The following is a 22151-nucleotide window of genomic DNA, read 5'->3' on the forward strand; positions in this document are numbered from 1 at the left end:
TTGGTGTTAGGTTAGTCAGGCAGGGTTCCTGGGGCATAAAGAAGCAGAATCATTGGGGAAAAAAAATGGTCGTTTCTTTTTTTATTTTTTAAAGAAAGACACCAAGGGAAATGCTTTTTTATCAGCAGGCTCCTTCTCTCAAGCAAGTATAAGATAAGGCTGGATGTATATCCTCATTGTGCCCAGGAGAGCTCAGATGAATCCCCAGGAACACATCTCTGAGCACAGATGGGTTTTGATCAATCTCTTCTTCTCTGCCCTTCCTGCAGGCATCCAGCACGCGCCCGGAATGCAGCATCATGCAGGAGATTGAAGAAGAGCGCAGCCAGTGCTTGGCAGAGCTTATTGGGGATAACCAGACTTCAGGTATGGGGACATTGTCTTCTCTTGCTGGTCTGGAAGCCAGCATCACTCACCCTCACATCTGCCTTGTCCATGCCATTTCTCACCCCTTCTGGGTGAGAACAGGGCGGTCACTCCAGCTGATGTTGAGCTCTTACACTCGGAGCGATAGAAATAGATACTACCAAAGTATGGTTCAATCAGCCAAGAGTTTGGATATCTCACTGGGGATCACTCGCTGACTCCCAGCTGGGTAAGCCTATCTTAGGTGTGTCAGGGTGTAATCACAGTCATTCACCCCTCTGAACTGAAAGTGCCATAGCCAGTTTTTCCCTGGAATCTGAAATCTTGAAGTTCTCAGAAGCCTTGGTTTGCTTCAGGGGAAGTCAAAGTCACCTTCTCCTTCCATTGAACTGCCCTCCCATCCTCATGCCAAAATTTTCCCTGTCCTGGTGGCAAAGCAGAGGAAGCAAGGGTATGCTCAAAGGCTGCAAGTTATGAAAGTCGGCCAGGAGGCTGAGATCCTCTCCTTTTGTCTTTCCAGTCCCCTGCTTCAGTGACTGAGAGAGGAGAACCAGGTCAGTGAGCCTACCTTTGCTCTCCAGCCTCCCAAGGTTTCTTGATCCCAGCCTCCACCAGCAGCCATGGAGCTGTGTTTTGCTTGGTGAGCAGGCGTGGCACCACCACGCACTGGGCACATGGGGTTTCTGAGCAGGAGAGGGGCTGCAAGAAGTTGCTGTGAGCAGAGGAGTTGCAGCCCAACTCGTGAGACAAGGACACGAGTAGGTGATGTTGAGAGAGTCCATGGGAAATTTTGACACAGCCACCCACGTTCAGTTTTCAGTTGTAGAAACCAGTGTGTCAGAGAAAGAAAGTTTCTGCCTTTGGCACTGTGCTGTCCCATCCCAAACTAGAGCAATGCTGTCAAAGCCCCAAGATGTGGCATTGAGCTAGAGCTCTCCCCATCCAAGCGTCTCTCAAGTTCCAGGTCCTGTTTTTATGAGTAAAGGAGGTGGTTGACTGTCAGATTTCAAAAACATGTTGCTGGGGGAAGGGGTGAGAAGATGTGTGTCCTGCTTGACGTTTGCATCCCACCTCCTGAAAGAGCTAAAAATGGAAGAGGATATCTTCTCACCCTCTGTCTCTTGGCATTGCTTGCGGTTAGTTTACAGACCGAAGAACTGTTCTTCACAATATTGCTTAGTGATAGAACAGCATCCTGGGGACATGCTGATCCCTGGAGGAGCATTTCTGAGTACAAGGATGGCTTTTGGCCCCTGCTTTTATCTAGTAAAATATGGTTTTCTTTGATTCGGAAATTATTCCAAGTGTCCCTGGACAATTAATGGAGCCGTTTGAAGAAATGTTCTCCTGGAATCCCGTAAAGGGAAAAGCCGAGGTAGTTAAAAACGTGCATCTGAAAGCCAACTAAATGCTTTGTTTCCTTTTCCTGGATATTTAAAGAAATTCATTTAAATGCAGGATATTCAAAATGAAAGGTGTGAGGAGTGTTAGTATTGTTTTTCAGCTTCTATTTTTTTTTTCTCTCTGCTGAATTAAACCATTGAAAACATTTTTCCCGATTCTGATGTAAAAACACGCTCAGTCACGTTGCAAGCCCTTAATGCCCAAGCACTGACAAGTGTATAAAAATCCTTTGGAGTTTGTTTTTCATAAGGGAATGTTGAAATACCAGACTGGGATAATTCTTCATTTCCACCAGTCACTACCCATAGTTATCCAATATGACTGATTCAAAAATTGCCGTTGTGAGCACTATAAAATGCTTTTTGTCAGATGTCGTTTGTGTCTGTCTGCATGTCCTGGATAGAAACGGTAATTGATGACATTAGTGGGCCCAGTTTACAATGGAAAGTGGTTGGCATCTATCTACCCTTAAAGATTTGCAGATATTTAAGAGCTCAATACATGACTTTTATTTAGACAATGGCTGCCCTTGCAATCAACAGAAAGAAAACAGCATCTCTAAAGTACTGGCTCTCAAATGGGTAATTCTGGGTGAATCGTCTTACGGAGAAGCCTGTTTTAAAAGTAGCATGGGAAGGTAACTTCAAAGTGCCTAAATGCCCTTTGGAGTATTCCAGGCACAGTGTGTGAGCAAAAGTAGGCTGAAAAAGATGTTTTTTTTCTGGGGTGGGGCTCCATAACTCGATAAATGTCGCTGCAAAGTAAAACTTTGAACTTTGACGGTTAAGGAGTGAGGGGGAAGTTGGTTGGGGAGAAATCTTATGAAAGGTATTGATGTAAAATCGTAGGAAGGTGATGACTGATTAATCTGGGTGTTGCTGGAGATAAAAAAAACCTAGTAAAACTCTCAAGAACAACACAGTTTTAATACAGTTCAGTTTCCCAGAGAAGAATGGAAAACAGTTGAGACTCCCTGTCATCATAAAGTAATACACTGATTTACGGCTGGGTAGGTGTGTTGCCTTCTCCACATTCCACATCCTTCCGCCGAAGAGAAAATCACTTGAGCTTTAACAACCGATTTGTTATCCTTTCTAATTAAATTAATAGAAATAAGGAAACACACCATTTCAGTACAGTCTGGAAATAAAGCTTTGTTTAGAAGCCATTATCAATGGTATCGATCAGAAGGGCTTAATCACAGGTGTAATTTGCTGTGTCAGAAGGATTAGTCTCTTGTTAAGAACCCCTGATGGCAAGCGCTGAGACTGATCACCAGCTCAGGATAAGCAGGTAGATTTCCACTAATAAACAATAATGTCAATAATGCTATTTTTGTTCCTTATAGTGGGTGTACATGCATGGATGAAATCGATGCTTTCTTTTCAAATTAAACATATGTGTTTTCAGTGCTGGTAGTAGGTGCTAACAGTTGTGTGCCACAGGACTGAAGTTTGTTATTAGCAGGATGGGAGTCTCTCTGTTCCCTGTTAGGAGTGTGATCCAGTATCTGTAAAGTTATTTGAAGAGACTTCAGTAGGGACACAAGAGAGATGCAGGGGTCACAACAGTGTGACAACCTCTGATGAGGAGAGGTGAGCTTTTCAGCACGGGAAGGGCTGAGAAGAGGCAGCTAGGGAGAAAACAGTATGGAAGACCAGTTTAAGCTGGCAGCATGTATACAGGAGAATAAAAGAGCTATGAGATCGAAGTCTGGACTTTAAAGGAAGTTTGTTGCCATCAGAGGTACTAAACAGCCTTTTCTGGAGGTCGGCAGGAAGGAGTGTTTTTTTGACTTCACGGCACAGCTTGCCCAGTTTGTAACGGGTGTGTAGGATGCAGTTGGGTATTGCAGCACAGGGTTGGATTTCATAAGCAGGACTGCCCTTGCAGTCATCTGCCCTCTTATACTTTTACCTCCATGCTGAGAGGTTGTGGAGTCTCCTCTGGAGATATTCAAAACTCACCTGGATGCGTTTCAGTGTGACCTTCTCTAGGTGATCCTGCTCTAGCAGGGGCATTGGACTAGATGTTCTTTTGAGGCCCCTTCCAACCCCGAATGTTCTGTGTGATTCTGTGAAATAACTAGTAAAGGTGTAAAGAGACAGTTGTGATTCAGTGTAGAAGTGGATTCAGCTGGCCCAGAGAAGCTGTGGATGCCTCATCCCTGGAAGCGTTCAAGTCCAGGTTGGATCTGGCTTTGAGCAACCTGGTGTGGTGGGAGGTGGAAACCGATGATCTCTGAGGTCCTTTCCAATCGAAACCATTCCGTGATTCTATGATTTTATGATTCTGTGGTTCTTCACCATTAAAATCAAGACTAAGCGGACTAAGACCAGTTTGTTTCACATGCCATTGCAAGGCAATGACTTCTGGGGAAGGATTTCTCCACTTGAATTTAGGTAGCTCTAGTGTATTCTGGCCAAATATAGGCATCTCTTTTAGTATGTGATGCATCATGTTCAAATTGTCTCACCGGTTGACAAGATCTTTGTTTCCTATGATGGGATTCTTAGTGAGCAGCTCAACTATATTGGAAATAATCACACTTCACAGATGATTCCTGTCCTAGTAGTCACTGGCTTTTAGGCTATTTGGCCAAACAAGGTGAAGTCCCAATTCCATCATTAGGAGTGACGAATCTGTTCATTCAGGAAAAGAACTGAATTTTAGGAAGCTAAATTTTGCCTTGTGTATTTCTTAGATGATCTTCTTAGAGCTTTGTCCCCCAAAGAGTGCTCACAATATAATTTGAGGCAATACTGCGCAAGCGGCAGGATTCCTCCCTGCTCACTGCAAGAGGTGATGTAAAAAAATGCCTCATCTCAGTGCAGATTGTGTTCCTAAAGGATCTAAAATCCATCTCAGTGAGATTGCCTGCACCATTTCTAGGAAGTGACATAGAAAACTTCTTTGCTGAGTTTCAACACACTGGAAAATGAGTTTTTGTTATTTTTCCCATTATCACACAGCTCAGGAGAAGGTGTTGCTGGATTGCATCAGACACAAATGTACCTGGGTGTTAGACATGTGAAATTTGCGGTTTTGTTATGTGAGGTGTATAGCTTTCTGCATTAGAAATGGGCAATTCTCATGGCTGGCATGCACCAGGTAAAATACTACGAATGACACAGATCATGTGTTTGTGATGATGTCATGCAGATGTGAATCATTAACTGTCGATGCCTTAATTTCCCACTCTAAGCATGTTTTAATCCCACCCTCTGCTAGTCTCATAGTTGATTTTCCTGCAAACTTTGCCTTACTTGGTATCTACAGATAATTTCAACTACAGTAGCACTGTTGCTGCAGTTAAAGTGATTCCTGGGTCTCTTGGCCTTCATTTTCCTTCTTTTAAAACAGAAATATTAATATTTTACTAGCTAGCAGGGGTAAGGTAAGGACACGCAAGTTGGAAAATGTCCAGCTATTTTACAATTGGGACTCAAAAAAGTACTGTGGGTAGGCAGAGGAATAAGAAATGCAGTATTTTGGCAGCACACACAATTTAAATTCACAGGAAGCTACTGTGTCTAGGGAGAAGTACCACCCCAAAAGAGAAAATTCATGTCATCTGGGTTAGGTTGCCTCTTCTCTTTATCCATCTCCCTTCTCCCAGTATAATCTGCACATAGCATCATGCATCAATCTGCAGTGGCTGTGGGTGCAGATTTGTGCCGATGATGATTTTTCAGCAGCTGCTTAGGGAACTCCTTGGGAATGCTCAAGTTATGTCTGACATATATGAAGCCACGTCGCCCTGCATGCCAGTGCTGAGCAATGCAGTGCTGCAGTGGGTTTGCAAAAGCAGGAGCTGAATCCTGATAGTGGACAGGAGCTAAAGTCCTCCAGCATCCAGAATAGGGGGGACATTAAGCTCAGCAGCGTCTCAGTGCAGTTACACCACCAGCGACCTCTTTGGCTGTACGAGGCTGCATCTCACAGAATCACAGAATCATAGAATTGTTGAGCCTAGAAAAGACCTCTGAGATCATCAAGTCCAGCCTGTGACTCAACACCACCACATCAGCCAGATCATGGCACTGAGTGCCACATCCAGCCTCTCCTTGAACCCCTCCAGGGACGGTGACTCCACCAATTCCTTGGGCAGTGCATCCCAGTGCCTGAGCACCCTCTCTGTGAGGAAGTGTTTCCTGAGATCCAACCTAAACCTCCCCTGATGCAGTTTCAGGCCGGGCCCTCCCGTCCTGTCACTGGCTGCCTGGGAGAAGAGCCCAACACCCACCTGACTGCACCCTCCCTTCAGGCAGTTGTAGAGAGTGATAAGGTGCCCCCTGAGTCTCCTCTTCTCCAGGCTAAACACTCCCAACTCCCTCAGCCTCTTCTCATAGGACTTTCCCTCTAGTCTCTTCGTCAGCCTCGTGGCTCCAGTACCTCAACATCTCTACTGAAGTGAGGGGCACCGCTACAACGTAAAACAAATAAATAAGGCGACTTCACAGCCTGGGGTTCTCCAGGTAGTTTTAGGAGCTTATAATAAAGAGAGTTCCTCAGTCCTCTGCTTTATTTTGAAAACGCTTGCAAGCACATTTGAGAAGTTGAAGGGTGCGATCCCAGCCCCACTGCAAAGCAGGTTTTTCCTCCAGATCTATTGTCAGCCAGGACATCTGTATGCAATACAGCGACTGCTCCACTGAGGATACGGTTAGCAACAGTAGGGAAGCTCTCCCAAGGGTTAGGAGGAGGGAATGGCTGAAGGGAGTTTTGCTTCCCAGACTCACAGATGGTGGCAAATCTCTGTGTGCAGTGTGGCTGAATTCCTAAAGGCTTGCTGCAAGGCAGGGCTCACCACTGCGTTGCTTCTTGCTGACTTCCCTTTGCTTATTTTATATAATGAACCTGGAGCACTGAAAGGGTTTTTTTTTGTTTTGTTTTTTAAGAGAGCTTCACCTCTTTGTAGAGGTAGTTTATAAACAGTTTAGCTTAACCTGAAGCACTCAAATAAATAAAAATTAAAAAATAATCAAGTACCCCTTTCTTTTTTTTAAAAAGCTAAGAAAATCAGTCAGATCTAGGTTAGTTGGCTCAGCTCAGTGGCTATTTATCCTATTATTGCTAATCAATTCGCTCTGCAGTCAGCTACTCTTTCAGAAACAGCAGAGCCATTGAGGAATGGCAGTTGACCAAGGTGCTGTGACTTGTGTTTGGGTGGGCTGAGCAGCTCTGGAGGCCACACTGTCATTAAGGGAGTGTGGCATCCTATGGTCCACAGCCCTCATGGAGCATGGTGGGAACATCAGGCAGCACTTGGGCACAGGAATACTGGCCCATTTTTGATGTTTAATGTCATGGAAGTTTGAGCATGAGGGAAAATACTCAAGCACAGAGAGAGGGGACCTTTAAACCACAGAAGACTGCTGACACCAAAGCCTAATGAGATGAGCTGGTGGGATGAAGCTTTCTACATTAACATAGCTCCTTGGCTTAGTATAACCTCTCTGAGGTTGGTAGGGACTTGATCTCATCTAGTCCAAACCTCTGACTAAAGCACAGTCAACCAAAGAAGTTGCTCAGGGACACGTCCAGTTGGGTTTTGAATATCTTTAGGGATAGAGACTCCACAACCTCTCTAGACAGTGGACACTCTTCCAGTGTTTAAATATGCTAACAAAGGGAAAAAATCTTATGCTTAAGTGGAATTTCCTGGTTTTCAGTTTGTGCTTTCCCCTGAATGCCATCAGATATTTATACACATTGATAAGATCTCCCTTGAGCCTTCTCTTGTCTAAGCCAAACAGTTCCAGCTTTCTCAGGCTTTCCTCATAAATTTTATTCTCCAGTCTTTTAATCTTCTTTGCAGCCCTTTGCTGGACTCTCTCCAGTATGCCCACATCTCTAGTGTACTGTGGAGCCCAGATCTGGACCCAGAACCTCAGATGAGTCTCACCAGTGCTGAACAGAGGGCAAGGATCACCTCCCTTGACCTGCCAGCAACACTTTACCTAATTCAGCCCAGGGTAACATTTACTTTCTTTGTGGCAAGGGCACAATGCTGGCTCTTGTTCAACTTGGTGTCCACCAGGACCACCGGGTCCTTCTCTGGAGAGTTACTCTTCAGCCTGCGCATGTGCATTATTGCTTCCAAAGTGCAGGACATTTTGTTTCCCTTTGTTGAACTGTCATGTTACGAGTTTTCAGGACTTTTTTTTTTTTTTTCCCAAAGAGAAGACCTTCGACTTGGTTTGGATCTCAGATTCTTGAAGTACAGAGGAAAGAAGCTCAGAACTGCACAGCTGGAGGCTGTCAGCATCTCAGAGTCAGCATTTTGTCTGTCTGTTCCCAGCAGTTCAGTACTGTGGAAATAGCTGAGATGATCTTCTGAGTGTCAGTGAAATTGCCAATAGCCATCAAGGACTTGCTACAGTCGAGCTACTTCTGATACCTCGAGTACTCCAGCATTGCATTTTATATTTGTAATACAGACCTGTTTATCATGCAAGCAGGGTTTGAAACTCAATCAGAAAAATGGAAAATGTGAAAGTAGCGCCAATTCCCCTCCCCATGCCAGTTCACATCTGCTCAACTTATAGATGCTTCGCACTTGTTGTGAGTGGTAGATCTGAGTCCTTCAAGTTCATCATCAGTATTGCCACATGCAAAGAAATCTGCGTGGGAAATAGCTGATGTTGTTTAAACTCTGAATACTGCTTTTGCTGTTCCACAGGCCTAGAGCAGAGGCTTGCTTGAAAAGCTAAATTTGGAGCTTGGGGTTCTTTGTCAGTCTCCCTAGAAGAAGTCAAGGCATGTTTAATGGGAGAAGAAGCAGTGAACATATGGAAATTAAAAGTCAGGCTGGAAAAACATTAATGAAGTTTAAATTAGGAGTCTGTTTATTCATCACCATCTGTTTATAGTGCAGCAAGATAAGCAATAATTAATAGCTCCTTGTTTGCAAAAGTTCAAGTGAATTCTCACCTTCCAGTTGCGTAAGACCTCCTGGGATAGATGATGTGCTGGTCTGATTTATGTGACAGCCCAGTTATCAGCAGCTCTCCAGGTGCTCCACCGCTAGAGCAGGTCTTACGTGGCTGACAGCAGCTCAAGTGCTTGAGGTAGTGGACGTAGCAGGGTGGAGAAAGGGGTGGATGAGCCACTTACCCCAAGCTGGGGAGATGTTGGTGTTTTCTGGCTCCGTCATAGTGGTGGCACATCCCAAAGACCTGCTGAATGCTCACAGGGGTGCTGCTTACACCTTCATGTATGTGAAGATGGATGGTTTTATTAGCAAAATGCCACTGTTTTAAACTCGGTAGCAAAGGGAGCATTGTGATGGGCCAAGGAACTGGCAGATTTGAAGGGGCTTCCAGGGGAAATACTCATCTAGGCAGATGTCCAAGGAGGACTCTGCATAATAATGTAAGGTGGCATTGATGCATGGCAGAGGAGTCACCTGTCCCCAGACTGAAAAGGTCTCAGAGAAGCTTTACTTGCAGGGCAATCAGGCAGGTTTGTCCCCATGGTTCAGAGCAGCCAAAGAAAAATGTCAAGAAAAAGAGTCAGATTCTTGGACAGGGGTTGACTCTTGTGAGCCCTTCAGCACACATCAATGTTCTTAACAGATGCTTCTGGGTAATCACTGTGGTCTCCACTTGTCCTTTCAGAATTGTGTAGGGCTCTCATAAGTCTCAGAAAATCTTATATAATCTGGGACATCAGGAATGGCAATAAATTACTACTGCTGGTCAGTTAAATCAAGCCCTGAGGATCTAGTTAACGTATTGAATGAGGCCTGGAGAACCATTTAGTTCTGTCTAAAATAGATACTACATTTTATCTTAATGATCTCTTTAAAGACAAAGTGATTTGTGGGACTTTTTTCCCTGCTGCCTTTCCTCAGTTTTTCATTTACTGTTCTTTATTAATCTGGTCTAGGTAAAACAAGGGACCTCTTGGTTTCAGTCTTGCTCTGACCGGCAACATCAGGCAACTTCCACACATGGCATCAGTCTTCTCCATTCCTGGACAACGTGTCCTCTTTTACAACAGCAGAAAATTCAGCCATGTGACATCAATACCTTAAATGCCAAATTCTCATTTATGTCTCTTAAAGGATTAGCATCAGAGTCAAGATGCCTCTCAATTAAAAGAGTTTTTCCTTCCAGTTATTGGACAGTGTCCATGATACTCAGTTGAGATAGGCTACTTCATAATACCTCCTTCTTCATTTATGCTTTCCTAATCTGCTCTGTGACCTCTCCTCCTAGACACCAAAACTTCATGCTGCAGCTCTTACAGAGGTGGAGCCTGCTCTCTGGAAATTCAGAAGAAAGAAATCTGCCCTGCCATTTTCAAAGGATATCCTTCCCTTTACCACACTAGGAAAGCTGCTATCTGAAACATGAGAAGGAAGCACTTGCTGTGGTGGTAAACCCTGCTTCAACCCTTAGATATGAGCATCTCCCAGACTTTTCTGTTGGCTGCTTCGATCCAGCCCAAAGCTGATGCTGGGCTGCATCAGCAAAGGCATCACCAGCAGAGAGATGAAGAAGTCATTATCCCACCCTACTCAGCACTTGCCAGGCCACCCCTGAAATACTGTGTTCAATTTTGGTCCCTGCTATGCAAAAAAGGTGAGGACAGTCTGGAGAGGGTCCAGAAAAGGGCTACAAAAATGACTGAAGGACTGGGAAGCCTGCCATATGAGGAAAAGCTGAGGGAACTGGGTTTGTTCAGCCTTGAGAAAAGAAGGCTTAGAGGAGGCCTTGTTACCATGTTCTAGTATTTAAAGGGTGACTGCAAAGAAGATGGAGATTCCCTTTTTACAAGGAGTCACATGGAAAAGATGAGGAGTAATGGTATAATTTACTCCTGGGGAGATTCTGACTGGGTGCAAGATTTTTCACAGTGAGAACAATCAGCCATTGGAATAAGCTCCCCAGGAAAGTGGTGGATTCCACATTGGACTTTTAAGATTCAGCCGGACAGGGTGCTGTCCAGACTGTGATTTTTCCAAGAAAATTGGACATGATTCTATGATTCTTCCAGACCATGAGTCTCTTTTTGAGAAAACAGTACCCAAAGGGGTTTTCTCTACAAAGCCACTCTTTGTCTGTCCATTCTTTCTTGGTAAATCACTGCTCAAGGAGGGTTCACCTCTTCACTGAGGACTGCTGAACAGTGGTACCTCCTCAGTTGCTTGTCACTGCCCGAGCCTACCTGATGTCCAGACACTTGCCAGTGACAGGACGAAATTCAAACACAGCACCTCATCAGTCTTCTCTGTAGAACTAAGAGCTGATTTTTGGCTCGACCTCCGCTTTCTACAGACACAAGCACAAGATAAGATGTTACAACATCTATTTTCTGCCTTAATGCGCTACGGGGATGGAGGCTTTGCTTTTGTTTGACCTGTTGCTGACATGTCCTGGCTGGAAGCTTTCTACCAAACAGCAGTGTTTATTTGACTTGGGAACAGCTGTCTTGTGGCTTGTCGGGATTAACAGCCATTTAGTGGACATAAGTCTTGTTCTGATAAAGGCATTTTAATGTGGAGAATAAGTAACATTTTTAAATGCCAGCAGACTTTTTGTTACTGGGAATTTTTTTTAGCATGGGGTAATATATGGATGCACACAGCCTTAGTTATGCAAAGGTTATAAAAATAAGGAGAAAATGCCATTGCTAAAGACCAATGGAAAGCAAATTCAAAGCATTTTCAAAGCTTTGGGTAATTGCTCAGATGAAATCCATCTATGCAGAGCTTTCATTTCTGACAGCGGCTTTTATTTGTCGCCCTCACATCCATTAGATTACTGGTAAAAAAATCTCTCCTTCCTCATCTTTTTTTTATTTTTCTTTCCCTTCTGACTGGATCAGAGCACTTTCATGTTGGTATCCACCCTGTTTATATAGGATAAATACGTTGAAAAATGTTGCATATGCCATCAGTTTTGCTGAACTCCCGTTACAATATATGGCTGAGATCCAAAACCTGCTGCAGCAAGTGGAGATTTTTCCACTGGTTTTACTATGCACCAGCCTTTCTATAACCTGGATGCCTTCAGTTCTTGATATGCAGATCTTTTAACATAGGAAAGTCAAATCGTGGAGAACATGAGAAGCTGAGGTCAGAGATACCACGCTTTATACCCACCAGACCTAAGCAGGGATTCTGTTGCAGAAAGGTTTTAAGTTTATTCGTGTCTCACAAATTTAGCTTTTCTTTCTCCTTGTCTTCTAACCATTAAATATGCCTCCATGTGAAATCAAAGCTTTCTGCTCCCTCTTGTCCCTTCCTACAGAGCTAAGGTACAGGGCTTCCACACAACCTTTCCTGTTTCTGCAGACGTCCCTCTATATTTATGGGCAAGAAGCACATTTCTAGCACAAACTCCATTACATTTAATAAGCAAGAACCAGATGATGAAGACTGTACTTGGTGAAGCTCTCTGCAGCTTTGCGTAAGGACTGCAGTATCGCTCTAGTAGCAGGACAGGCAGTCTGTGGCTTACAGTTAGCAGAGGAAGCTTCCGTTTTACCCTCCCTTTTTTCAGTGGGTTGTTATATGTTAGCCCAATATTTACCGTGAAGAAGAGCAGCACAGCATTGGAGGAAAATCTCCTTGACTGCAAAGCACATCATTTGGTCTTGAAAGGACAGGATGGTCGTTTAAAGTAGCAACAGGGTAAGATTCCTCTTTAATCATGCTCTAATTGTTATAGGAGGGACTTATAGGCTGGACTTAATGATCACAGAGGTCTTTTCCCGCCTCAATAATTCTGTGATTCTATGTGATCCTCCACAGCTTACTTCAGACTGGTAAGACATGAGTACTTTGCCAAAGGGGGCTTGTCAGTTGCCTGTTTGCCTTCCATGAGGAAGTCAAGCTAAGTTGGCCAGTGGGAGAGCCTGAACTTAATTACAGCGGCCAAGTCTCCTGAGCTCTCATCTTAACGCTATCATTCAAGTTGCCGTATACATTTAATCAAGTCAAGGAATTCATGCAGGTTGGACTAATTGTTGGAAAGTTGAGGAAAAGTATCCTGATTCTCACAGCACTTGAACCATCAGTGAGAGCTGCTGCACTCATGTCTCATCCTTACCTGGCCTGGTTTATTAGGAAGACCCACAAAATCTCTAATGCTTTTCTCCTTGCAACATCCATTTACTTCTGGCAGGCAAGACAGTGAGGTACAAAAGAGATACAGCCTGGGTGAGACCCATTTTAGATCCTGCATTATCAGGGTGGTCTCTCTTGCCTCCCCAACAGTCAAAAAAAGCATTGCTAGGGGTTGAGCCAGGTCATCTTTGATATGAATGAATTGCTATCAGAAAGTGCCAACATGGGAAAAACCATGTAGGAAGAGTAGGTAGCTAAATTCAAATCCAAGTGTCTACACGTTCTGGAAGAGCAAGGGGATTTGAGCAAGGAATAAGAAAACTCTGGGATAAACCTTTAAGCATGCTCCATGTCAGAGCACTACAGATCTATCTCTTGTTTAGGTGCTGGTGAGCAGAAAATTTCTGGTTTGGCAACCCACTTTGTAAATCTTTGTCTTAAATCTTGGATCTTTTGGTTCAGTTTACATGTTCTGAAATTAAGCAGAAGGACTCAGCTCACAAGTTTGATTTATAAGAGCGATCTGAAGAGATGAAAAAAGTCTTTATTTAGTTTGTTGATTAAAGAAAGGCTGAAAGATTAGAAACAACAAGAAAAACTTATTTCCTAGTAGATGTTGATGATGGAAAAACTCATAGGATTTTCGTGCTTAAACATAATCCTCCAGAAATAGTCTTTGGTGATTTATTTCATGCTGTTTTGAATGACTCAGTCTGGGGGCTAAAGGTGAGGTTGCCTTCCTATGTCTTTGATTCAGATTTCTGCAAACATTTAGGAAGAAAGTTGTCTTTAAAAAATTCATATTGAGAGCTTGGACAACTTTTACTGGAAGCCACTGCAGAAGTGCAAACTAGTTTCTATAGCAAGTAACAGTGTTCGTGTTACTCTCTAGCTTGTATGTAGAGTGGGAAAAATGAAATCAGTACCTCTGTCCTGCCACTGATATTGAGGCAAAGTCCAACTCCTTTCCGTCTGGGGATCCTTTTTGCTTTCTATGCTTACCCAAGCCCGTTTTCTGCTGGATTGGGGCTGTAGAGCCCTCACTGAGGGATGAGTAGGGGAGCATCAGCGTGTAACACAGGAGTACAGCAGTGGTAGGAAGGAAATTCTGCAGTGTGAGGGGTTTGCAAGCCCTGAAGGGAGTGTGGTTTCTCTTCAGCAAAGTGGTTTTTTCTGTCACATCCTGCCTGCAGGCAGCGTGACGGGTCAGAAAATAGCCAAATTAAATGCAAAGCCGTGGCAAGTTGAAAGGGGAGCTCCGAGGCCACAGAGTTTTGCTTCAGAGCAGGCTGGTAGTGCTGATAAAAATAAAAAGGGGATGAGATGGAGCTGGAGGAGGAGAGATGCCCAGAGGATGCTTGAGTGAGGCTGGAGGAAGAAGGGCACAGCAGTGAATGCAGGAGGGAAAGGGAAGACAAGCTAACCCTGACTAATCCCAATCTGTCACAGAAAAATAAGGTAAAACCCAATTCTGCAAGTGCAGGGCAGGGTGGGGTAGAATTAAAACCAAAAAAGCTACAAGGGAGAAATGATAGGGAAGTGCTTCCACACTAGAGGGAACTAACTGGGCTAGGACACCTCAGCTTGAAAATGAGATGCCTAAGGAGAGATACAAAAAAGGATTTTATGGTGGTGTTTTTTTTTTTCCCCAGGGAAAGAGATGTTGTGGTTAGGTTATGAATATTTCTGTCTCTGTAAAAGAACGAGGCAATTCCTAATGAAACCAGCAATGAGCAGGTTCAAACTGAATTAAGCAAAAGATGTATTCTTTCTTTCAGTGGACACTTGAACTGTGTAGCTCCCTGGCTCAGGAGGTTAGGAATTTTAAAAGTGTCCATGGGTTCAGAAGCAAAAGGGAGGTGGAAATGTTCAAGGCCAGGCTGGATGAGGCTTTGAGCATCCTGATCTAGTGGGAGGTGTCCCTACCCATGACAGGGGGGTTGGAATGAGATGATCTTTAAAGTCCCTTCCAACCCAAACCATTCTGTGACTCTATAAAATCAAATTGCATTTAATTTAAAAGATCTATGGAAGAAAAATAATTTGTCTAAGGTTGGTGGGGTTTTTTTTATTATGCACAACTTTTAAGATTTAAACAGATTATCCCTGATTCAGAAAGTCTCTCTAGGGCAGTAGTAGTAATCCAAGGCTCATGATGGGTTTTCCTGGCTTCTACTGTGACCCAATTCAAGCTGCTTGTCTGGAACCAAGTTAGCAGATTGTTGCAGGGACCATCTTTTGGGATCTATTTACTTTGGTCGGGTGAAAGCTCAGTGATCATCTGAGAGAAAAGGGTTGATGCAATGATAATTCATTGTAATGAGACCAAACTGGCAAACCAGGGGTGAGAACCAAGGCTTCACTTCTGCTGAGCTTGTCAGTGGAAGAATAAATGTCACCCAAAAGCTATTTGCAGTCCTAGTGCTAGAGAGGTCGGAAACTGCCTGCTGATATGAAATCAGAGTGAAAATGAGTGTCCTTTGCAAGCACACTGACATGTGCTGGTACTCAGTGATACCTCAGCTTGGGTTAATCAAGCTGAGCCTTGATGTTATCAGCCTGTGAGTAGTGAGAGGCTTGTAGAGATCCTGAGATATCCCAGGCATCAGAGACCTTTGCATCTGAGCAGGGATTCAAAGAGCCAAAGTGTTGCGTGTAAATATGCTTCGTAAGAGAGCAGGAGTGATCTTACTCATTAGGGAGCATTCGGTGTGTACGGGACATGTGCTGAAAGTTCTTTTTTATTCTGAACTGGGAGTTGATCTGAGTTAAGAAGGTGCCTGGCACAGACTACTGCCATTCGTTTCTTTCCTCAGCCAAACCTAGTCACATCTCAGAGCTGCGCCAGAGCTCTGGAGGTCATGTTTATTCACGAAGGAAAGTTATTCTCTGCTGCTTCCTAGATAAGCTTTGACTGTATATTTGCTGTAAATGTAGATATGACTCAGATAAATGTTTTTTGTGCTCTAGTCTGCCGGTTCTGCAAACCACTTATATACCTAAGATAATGATTGATTTGTTTTTTCTATTTATTAACCTTTTGAGGGGACTGGAAATGAGGACCTAAGCTTTGATTTGCATTTAGCAGAGACAGTGGAAGAGGTAACAATCTTCTGCTTATGGTGGGCTTTCCAAACCCACTGTAGCCAGGACTGTGTTAGTGGTCTTCAGCCACTACTTCTGAGTCAGAACCTCTTAGAGGAGGGCTCTCCAAAGCCCAGCTGAGGCTGACACAGCCCTTGGCTTGCACTTGAGGCTTTTGGCTCACAAAGAGGGAGGCTGAGCTGCTGGTTGTGAGATCTGAGCTCCAGCGTATGGCCAACCTTCTCCAGCCCATTCCTTGGGCAAGACTACAAGAGCTGGCTTCAAGAGGGAGAGAGGAGGTGGCTGCTAGTGATTACACTAATTGCCTGGCTTACAGTGCAGTGATGAGCAACTTGATCTGCTTATCCGAGTGAAAGTTAAAAAGCAGCTTTGTTAGAGTTGTGAAGGATTTCTCCCTGCAGCCCTCCAAAAGAAAATATTTGGCTCCAGAGAGCGCTTCACAATCTACCAGGCAACAGCAGGATGAGGCTGAGTGTCTGCAAGTCACAGTTAGAATAATCGAAAAGGAAAAGACTCTCTTAGACATATTTATAGTGGCATGAGTTTAAAGGGTGTTCCTAGTAACCCAGGGATGTGATAAATGCTACCATCTTGAAAAAGTCAGATGCTTATTTTCACACTGCTTCTCCAGACTCACTTGTGATCCTTTCCAAAGCAAAGCACAGCCCTTGGCAGGGTGTATTCCTTGACTCTTAGCAACAAGCAAATGAGCAGAGCAGTTCTCTGGACTAAAATGGAGTCTAAGGGTAGGTGTATTCATGGCTCATTTGCACCTGCTACCTTGGGTAAGGATTGATAAATACCTTTGCATCCTTCCTGCAGACACTGAGTGCAAGGAAGAAGACAACATTTAGGTTTAATTAACGGAGGAGCACTTAAAAATCACTAAACATGATCTGATCAGGCAAAACAATTTGTCATTTTTATTACATCTGTGAAGGCCAAGTGATGCCGCAGGCAAAAGAGGGATTTCCTTTTTCCCAGGCACACACTGCAGCTGTTTCTGCCCTCTAATAGTTTTCTTAGGCATCGATCTATCATGCTGACAGTTTTCCAGGGTAAAAATCTATCAGTTTTGGAGAAAGAAAACAATGTTGTGGAAGGCTCTTTGATAAAAGTTGACTGTGACCTGGTTAGGATGGACAGGCACAAACTTTTGCCTGAAGTTGTAATGGGATGGCGAATACAGAGCATCTTGTAGGTACCAGGTTTTTTTATTGTTCCTGTTCGTGAAATTCTAGTTACCCCTGCAGACCCCTTCTAGTCATTGGAGAGGAGTCCTCCAAATAAGGATTAATTTTCTGAACTTTAGGTAACCATCCTACAGTGACACGAACTGCCAGCCAGAGATCTGGTTTTCATTGGCTTCTTTAGGTTTACACATCTGCCTTTTAGATGCATTGTTTTAGGGATATGGATCCCACCTTTAAAACCTGGACCCTTCCAGGCTACAGCACAAATATTGTTGGCATGGCTGGGGAGGGAATAAGGAAGAATTATGTTGGAAGGCCTAAAAGGCAGATAATGATTTTTTTGATGGAGGCAATAATTCCTAAAAGTCCACTTTTTGTGTCTTGCAAGGCCAGTCTTGTGTGTCTTCACTTTATTTTAATCAAAGAGAGCTTCTTTTCCAAAAGTGAACACCTAAAAGCTTTTATTTTTTTTTTCATGCAGCACAGGTGGTAGTGAAAAATGCTAACACACAAAAAGATACAAATCATAAAAATTCTCAAAGTGCGTAATTCAGGACATTTAAAAAGCCATTTGATGCTATCACCTTGCATTTTATGTTGCACTATAACCTGTGCTGAATTAACGAGTGCACTATAATTTATTGAGGTCGATGGAAGAGAAGATTGTAGAACATGAAAATTCCTGTCATGAAATCTATTTTCCATGGGCAGAATATCTAATATCTTTATACTTTTGGAGCTGCTGGCTGTTTAGTGGCAGATAAGTATGAGGATGTGGAAACTAAGATTTGCACCTAATAGAAACCTGAAATTTAATGAAAGCTATAGAAGAACATGCATGAAGAAGATACCGTCAGTTGTTCCATTTTTCAGGCTCCAGTAAACTCACCTCAGGGCTTCGTCTGAGAAGTTTTGTTTGCTCATGAAAGATGGAAGGAAAAACCTGTAAAATAACTTTGAAAGAGGGTTCTTTTCCAGCTTCAAAGCTCTCTTTATTGATCTGAGAGAGCATGCTGCCTCAATCTGAACAGACTGATGATGACACCAGCCTTTTTCTTAGCTCAAGTAGTAAAAGATGGTTTAAAAGAGGAATTGAAGATCGGGATATAATTACCAAGAAACGCAGCTTGACAGTGAGTTTCGTAGTTCCCTTTGCTCGCACGTGAAAAGTATTTTCTCAAAGCTTTCTTCTCTGTATTCTCGTTTCTCTTGTTAGGCTGTTGACCTTAACAGCAATACATTAGTCACATTTTGGGGAAGTGTTGCAATCTAATGGGGCGTGACAAATAACCGAGAGCAGAGGTGCTATAAAAAGTGAGGTTTGTTGACAATCCATCTATCTAACTCGGGCAGCAATTGAAGTGGCTGTCCGTTGGAAATTCAAAGGGGGAAGAAAAATGTTTTCAAAATTCTAGTAAGGACTCTAAAATATGTAACATGTTGAGGCACAAACACATCTGATATTTTATATTTTTTTTTATGGCAGGTCTGCCAACTCCATTTGGCTTCGGTGTTAATGCTACATTATTCAACAGTGCAGCACGCCTATGATATCATTAATGTCTTTTGAGAAACTAGAAATAAAAGGGCAAAATCAGAACATATTATAAATCTGTAGGAAGGATATGCGATTTTTTTCACCCAGAATGTTTTTTTTTCTGTCCGGAAAATTTTCAGAAATGCTTAATTTTAATAATATCCTGTATTTTCTCCCTGAAGTTAACTCCATTGGCTATACCTTCTTTCCCAGCTTGGATAGCCAGGAGCTTGCACCACCCTTCCATGGAGAACATCTCCTGGGGACAGCCCTGTCCCTTCTCAGTCTTCAGGAGTGTTTTGTGCTTTTTCCTTTTTAAGGAGAAAAACACCTGGGGAAAGGATTTGGCTCCTGATCACCTCATTGTCATCGGTGTCCCCTTCTTGCTGAGCACATCCCTTACACAATCATCTCGTTTCAAGGGGGAGAAAAAGCTGATGACAGAAGTTTGGGGGAAGCAGAGAAGGGCAATACCTCTCACATGATTAGACTAGGTGGTTAAATGCAACAGGGAGAGATAAGGGCGAGGAAAAGAGATATTTAATTAGGTTTTTCTGCCTTTTTCATCTAAAAAATAGGCACTGTTCCCTCTTAACTCTGGTTTGCCCAGTTCTTGCACCCATCTGCTATTCTTTCTATACCGATTTTAGAAAAATTACAGACATCACCAGGGCCAAATTTCAGGGACTGGGGTAGCTGAAAGCTACATGTTTAAAGAAAATATTTCTGTGCCTTTCCTTCCAAAAGGTGTCTGCACTGAAATGATAGGCTCCACACACCTTTGCCCAGCTGCTCTGCCTCGGTTCCTCTGCTCCATCCAGCAGATACCACTCATGTCTGTTCTACTTTTCTCTTTTCCTCAGGTTGCAGAAGACAATGGGACAACATCACGTGCTGGCCTGAAGCGGAGGTGGGTGAAGTTGTGGTACGGCCGTGCCCAAAGTACTTCAGGTTCCTCACCACTTTTCTTGGTAAGCAAAGCCAGAGAGCTCATCTCGCTGAAATGGGGGTTTCCCATCATCTCACACGTATAATCAGCAGGAGAAACAAGCTCCTTGCATGAGTTAGAGGAGGTTTCTCAGCCCTAACGCCCAAACCATCAGAGCATCCTCCCTGTACCACATACTGCCCTGGATCACTGGCCCCTGGTGAAATCCAATAATATGGATGTTGTGCAGTGAAAATTGGATCAACCTGTGTAATAGTATGTTTGTTGTACAAAATGAGCAGTTTAGCATTATAATTAATTAAGTCTCTGACATCAAATAAACAAGCTGAATCTTTAGGTTATAAAGTAATTTTTTTCTGCTAAAATGACAGGTTTGGCCACAGGCCAAGAAATTAACCTGACAAATAATGGGCAGGGAAGGTTAATAGAGAAAACAGCTTAACTCACCTTTTGGGGGGGTTCTGGGAAGCTTTAATTTAAAAGTCAGGTCTCAAGAGCTGTGCAGCAACAGGACTCTTTGTCTCCTGATAGTTTATAGTCATTATTTTCCATTTTTATTATAGTAGCTCTGCAGACCTCCACAGAGAATTAAGCTCTTTTACACTGGAGATTATACATCGAGCTGATAAGTCTCCACTTTACAGCCATGCGGTCCAAACACACATCATATATTATGAATGGGAGTAAAGATACAATATTGTCCCTGTTTAACAGGCCAGGGCACTACACTGATTAACCAGCACACACTGGTTACACAGCTTGCCCAAGGCTGCACCAAAAGTCTTTGCAGACCTAGAAGGGAAATTCAAAAACCCTGGTGTCTTGTCCTACAGCTGTAACCTCCTCATTTCCAAAACTCCCCAGTAGTTATCAGTGCTGTGTCATCACCCAGGGGAAGCAGGCAGAAGCTGCTGTAATGTCACACATCTAGCAGGACAAGACCCCTGTGCACTGGTCCAGCCGTGTGGAATAATTGCCTGCTGTTGATGTTTTGTGCCCTCGCCTCTCCTGAGCACAACATTCGCTCGCTGGGTTTTAGAGACCTAGCAGAGTGAGTGAAACAGGAAGGAAAAAACTCTCTAAGAAGTTTTTCTAATACTTCAGCCCACCAGAGCAGAGCAATGAGGATGTATTATATATATTTATTATTATGTATAGATATGTATACATAATATATATATAATGTATATATTATTATGCATATATATAAGTATATAAAACTGTGACTATGATCAAAGTGAGATGCCTCTAATTGTGCAATAGGATAGGCTTATGAGACTCAATAAACTTGCCCATTCAGGGGTAACTATTGCTCTCTGATATGTCCTAGGACATCCTGGTCTCCACGTTCTCCTGCAGAAAGGTGCAGTTCTCCCATGGTTCATGTAATTAAATCTCTCAGGTATTTAAGGGTATCTCAGAAAAAGCTATACTTAGGCAAGTGAATAGTTCCTACTCTGAGAAAAGTCCAGGCTTCATTAAGAGCAGTCAGGGCATCAATTGGTCTCTCCATTCACTTATCGCTATGTGCCAGGCCAAGAAAGACCCTCAAACACAAACCAACCCCTGACCCATCCCAGCATACCCATGTTGTAGCATGGCTGCTGGCATTTGTGCTGTTCTGCGAGCAGTGAGTTCAGCAAATGCCATCTAGCCTTGCAGCTGGCAAGGTCAGCAGCCTTTTAGGGGGATTTCACATTGCTTTGGATGAATTTCCTCTGGTAAAATGTAGTTTTCTGCATCTGGCTGTCATCCAGGGATTCTAGTCGCTGGAGAGCTGGCTGGTTTGGTCAGTGATGGCCGGGGCATCTCATTATCAATTAGCCACTTGAAGAGATCAGATGGACAGCAGCATGAAAATATCTATTTCTCCTCACTTTGTACGGTAAAGCAGACGGTGACTTGCTTTGTTGGAGAGAGCAGATTCAGCGCTCTCAGTTTCTGCTGTTTCTCAGGCAGATGTATCTGTACAAAGATAAGTGTTTCGTATCCCATTAATGTCAGCAGTAATCAGGCCAGCGCAGTCAACAGGCAGCTGTGCGTAGGAACCTCAACGGCTCTTTAGGTGTCATTTACTGTATCGATAAAGTTTCTGTTGACTGTAGTGGAAATGCAGGCATTGAGGTCCCAGATCCGCACCTATGATGTAGACACTGAGCGCTTCATTCATGTTGCTAGGCATAAGCATCTGGTGTCATCTGAGACAATCTGGGGATCTAATAAACGCATGAGGATGCCTCAACTGGTGCTAAGATACCTGTGATTAGGAAACCAATTTCAAACCTGGAATGGCATTCTCATCAACTGATTTCAGAGTTTTCCATACATAAGCCTATCTCTGAGCTTATTTTACTGTCAGTGGTGAGAAATAGGCTCCTTAGAGATGCAATTCAGCTGATTTTTAGACTTTAACTCCAGGCTGAGATGAATGACACCCATAAACCATGTATTTCTCTCCATTTACAGTCGAATGATTTTAGAGTGGCTCTGGCAGATGCCAGGTCCCATGGCAGGGAG

At 43.4% G+C, this 22151-nt stretch overlaps 1 protein-coding gene across 1 annotated transcript in view; it reads left to right on the top strand.

Moving 5' to 3' along the window:
- Positions 1-269: 269 nt before the first annotated feature.
- The window catches only part of LOC104277167 (vasoactive intestinal polypeptide receptor-like), a gene marked incomplete at both ends in the record, with an annotated part of 41530 nt that continues 19648 nt past the window's right edge, over positions 270-22151 (top strand). The window contains 2 exons of the mRNA XM_009873732.1: positions 270-366; positions 19549-19656. Coding sequence (XP_009872034.1) covers positions 270-366; positions 19549-19656 — 205 coding nt within the window. The remainder of the gene's footprint in view (positions 367-19548; positions 19657-22151) is intronic.

The sequence above is a fragment of the Apaloderma vittatum genome, unplaced genomic scaffold, assembly GCF_000703405.1.
Source record: "Apaloderma vittatum isolate BGI_N311 unplaced genomic scaffold, ASM70340v1 scaffold3067, whole genome shotgun sequence".
Classification (NCBI taxonomy): Eukaryota; Metazoa; Chordata; class Aves; order Trogoniformes; family Trogonidae; genus Apaloderma; species Apaloderma vittatum.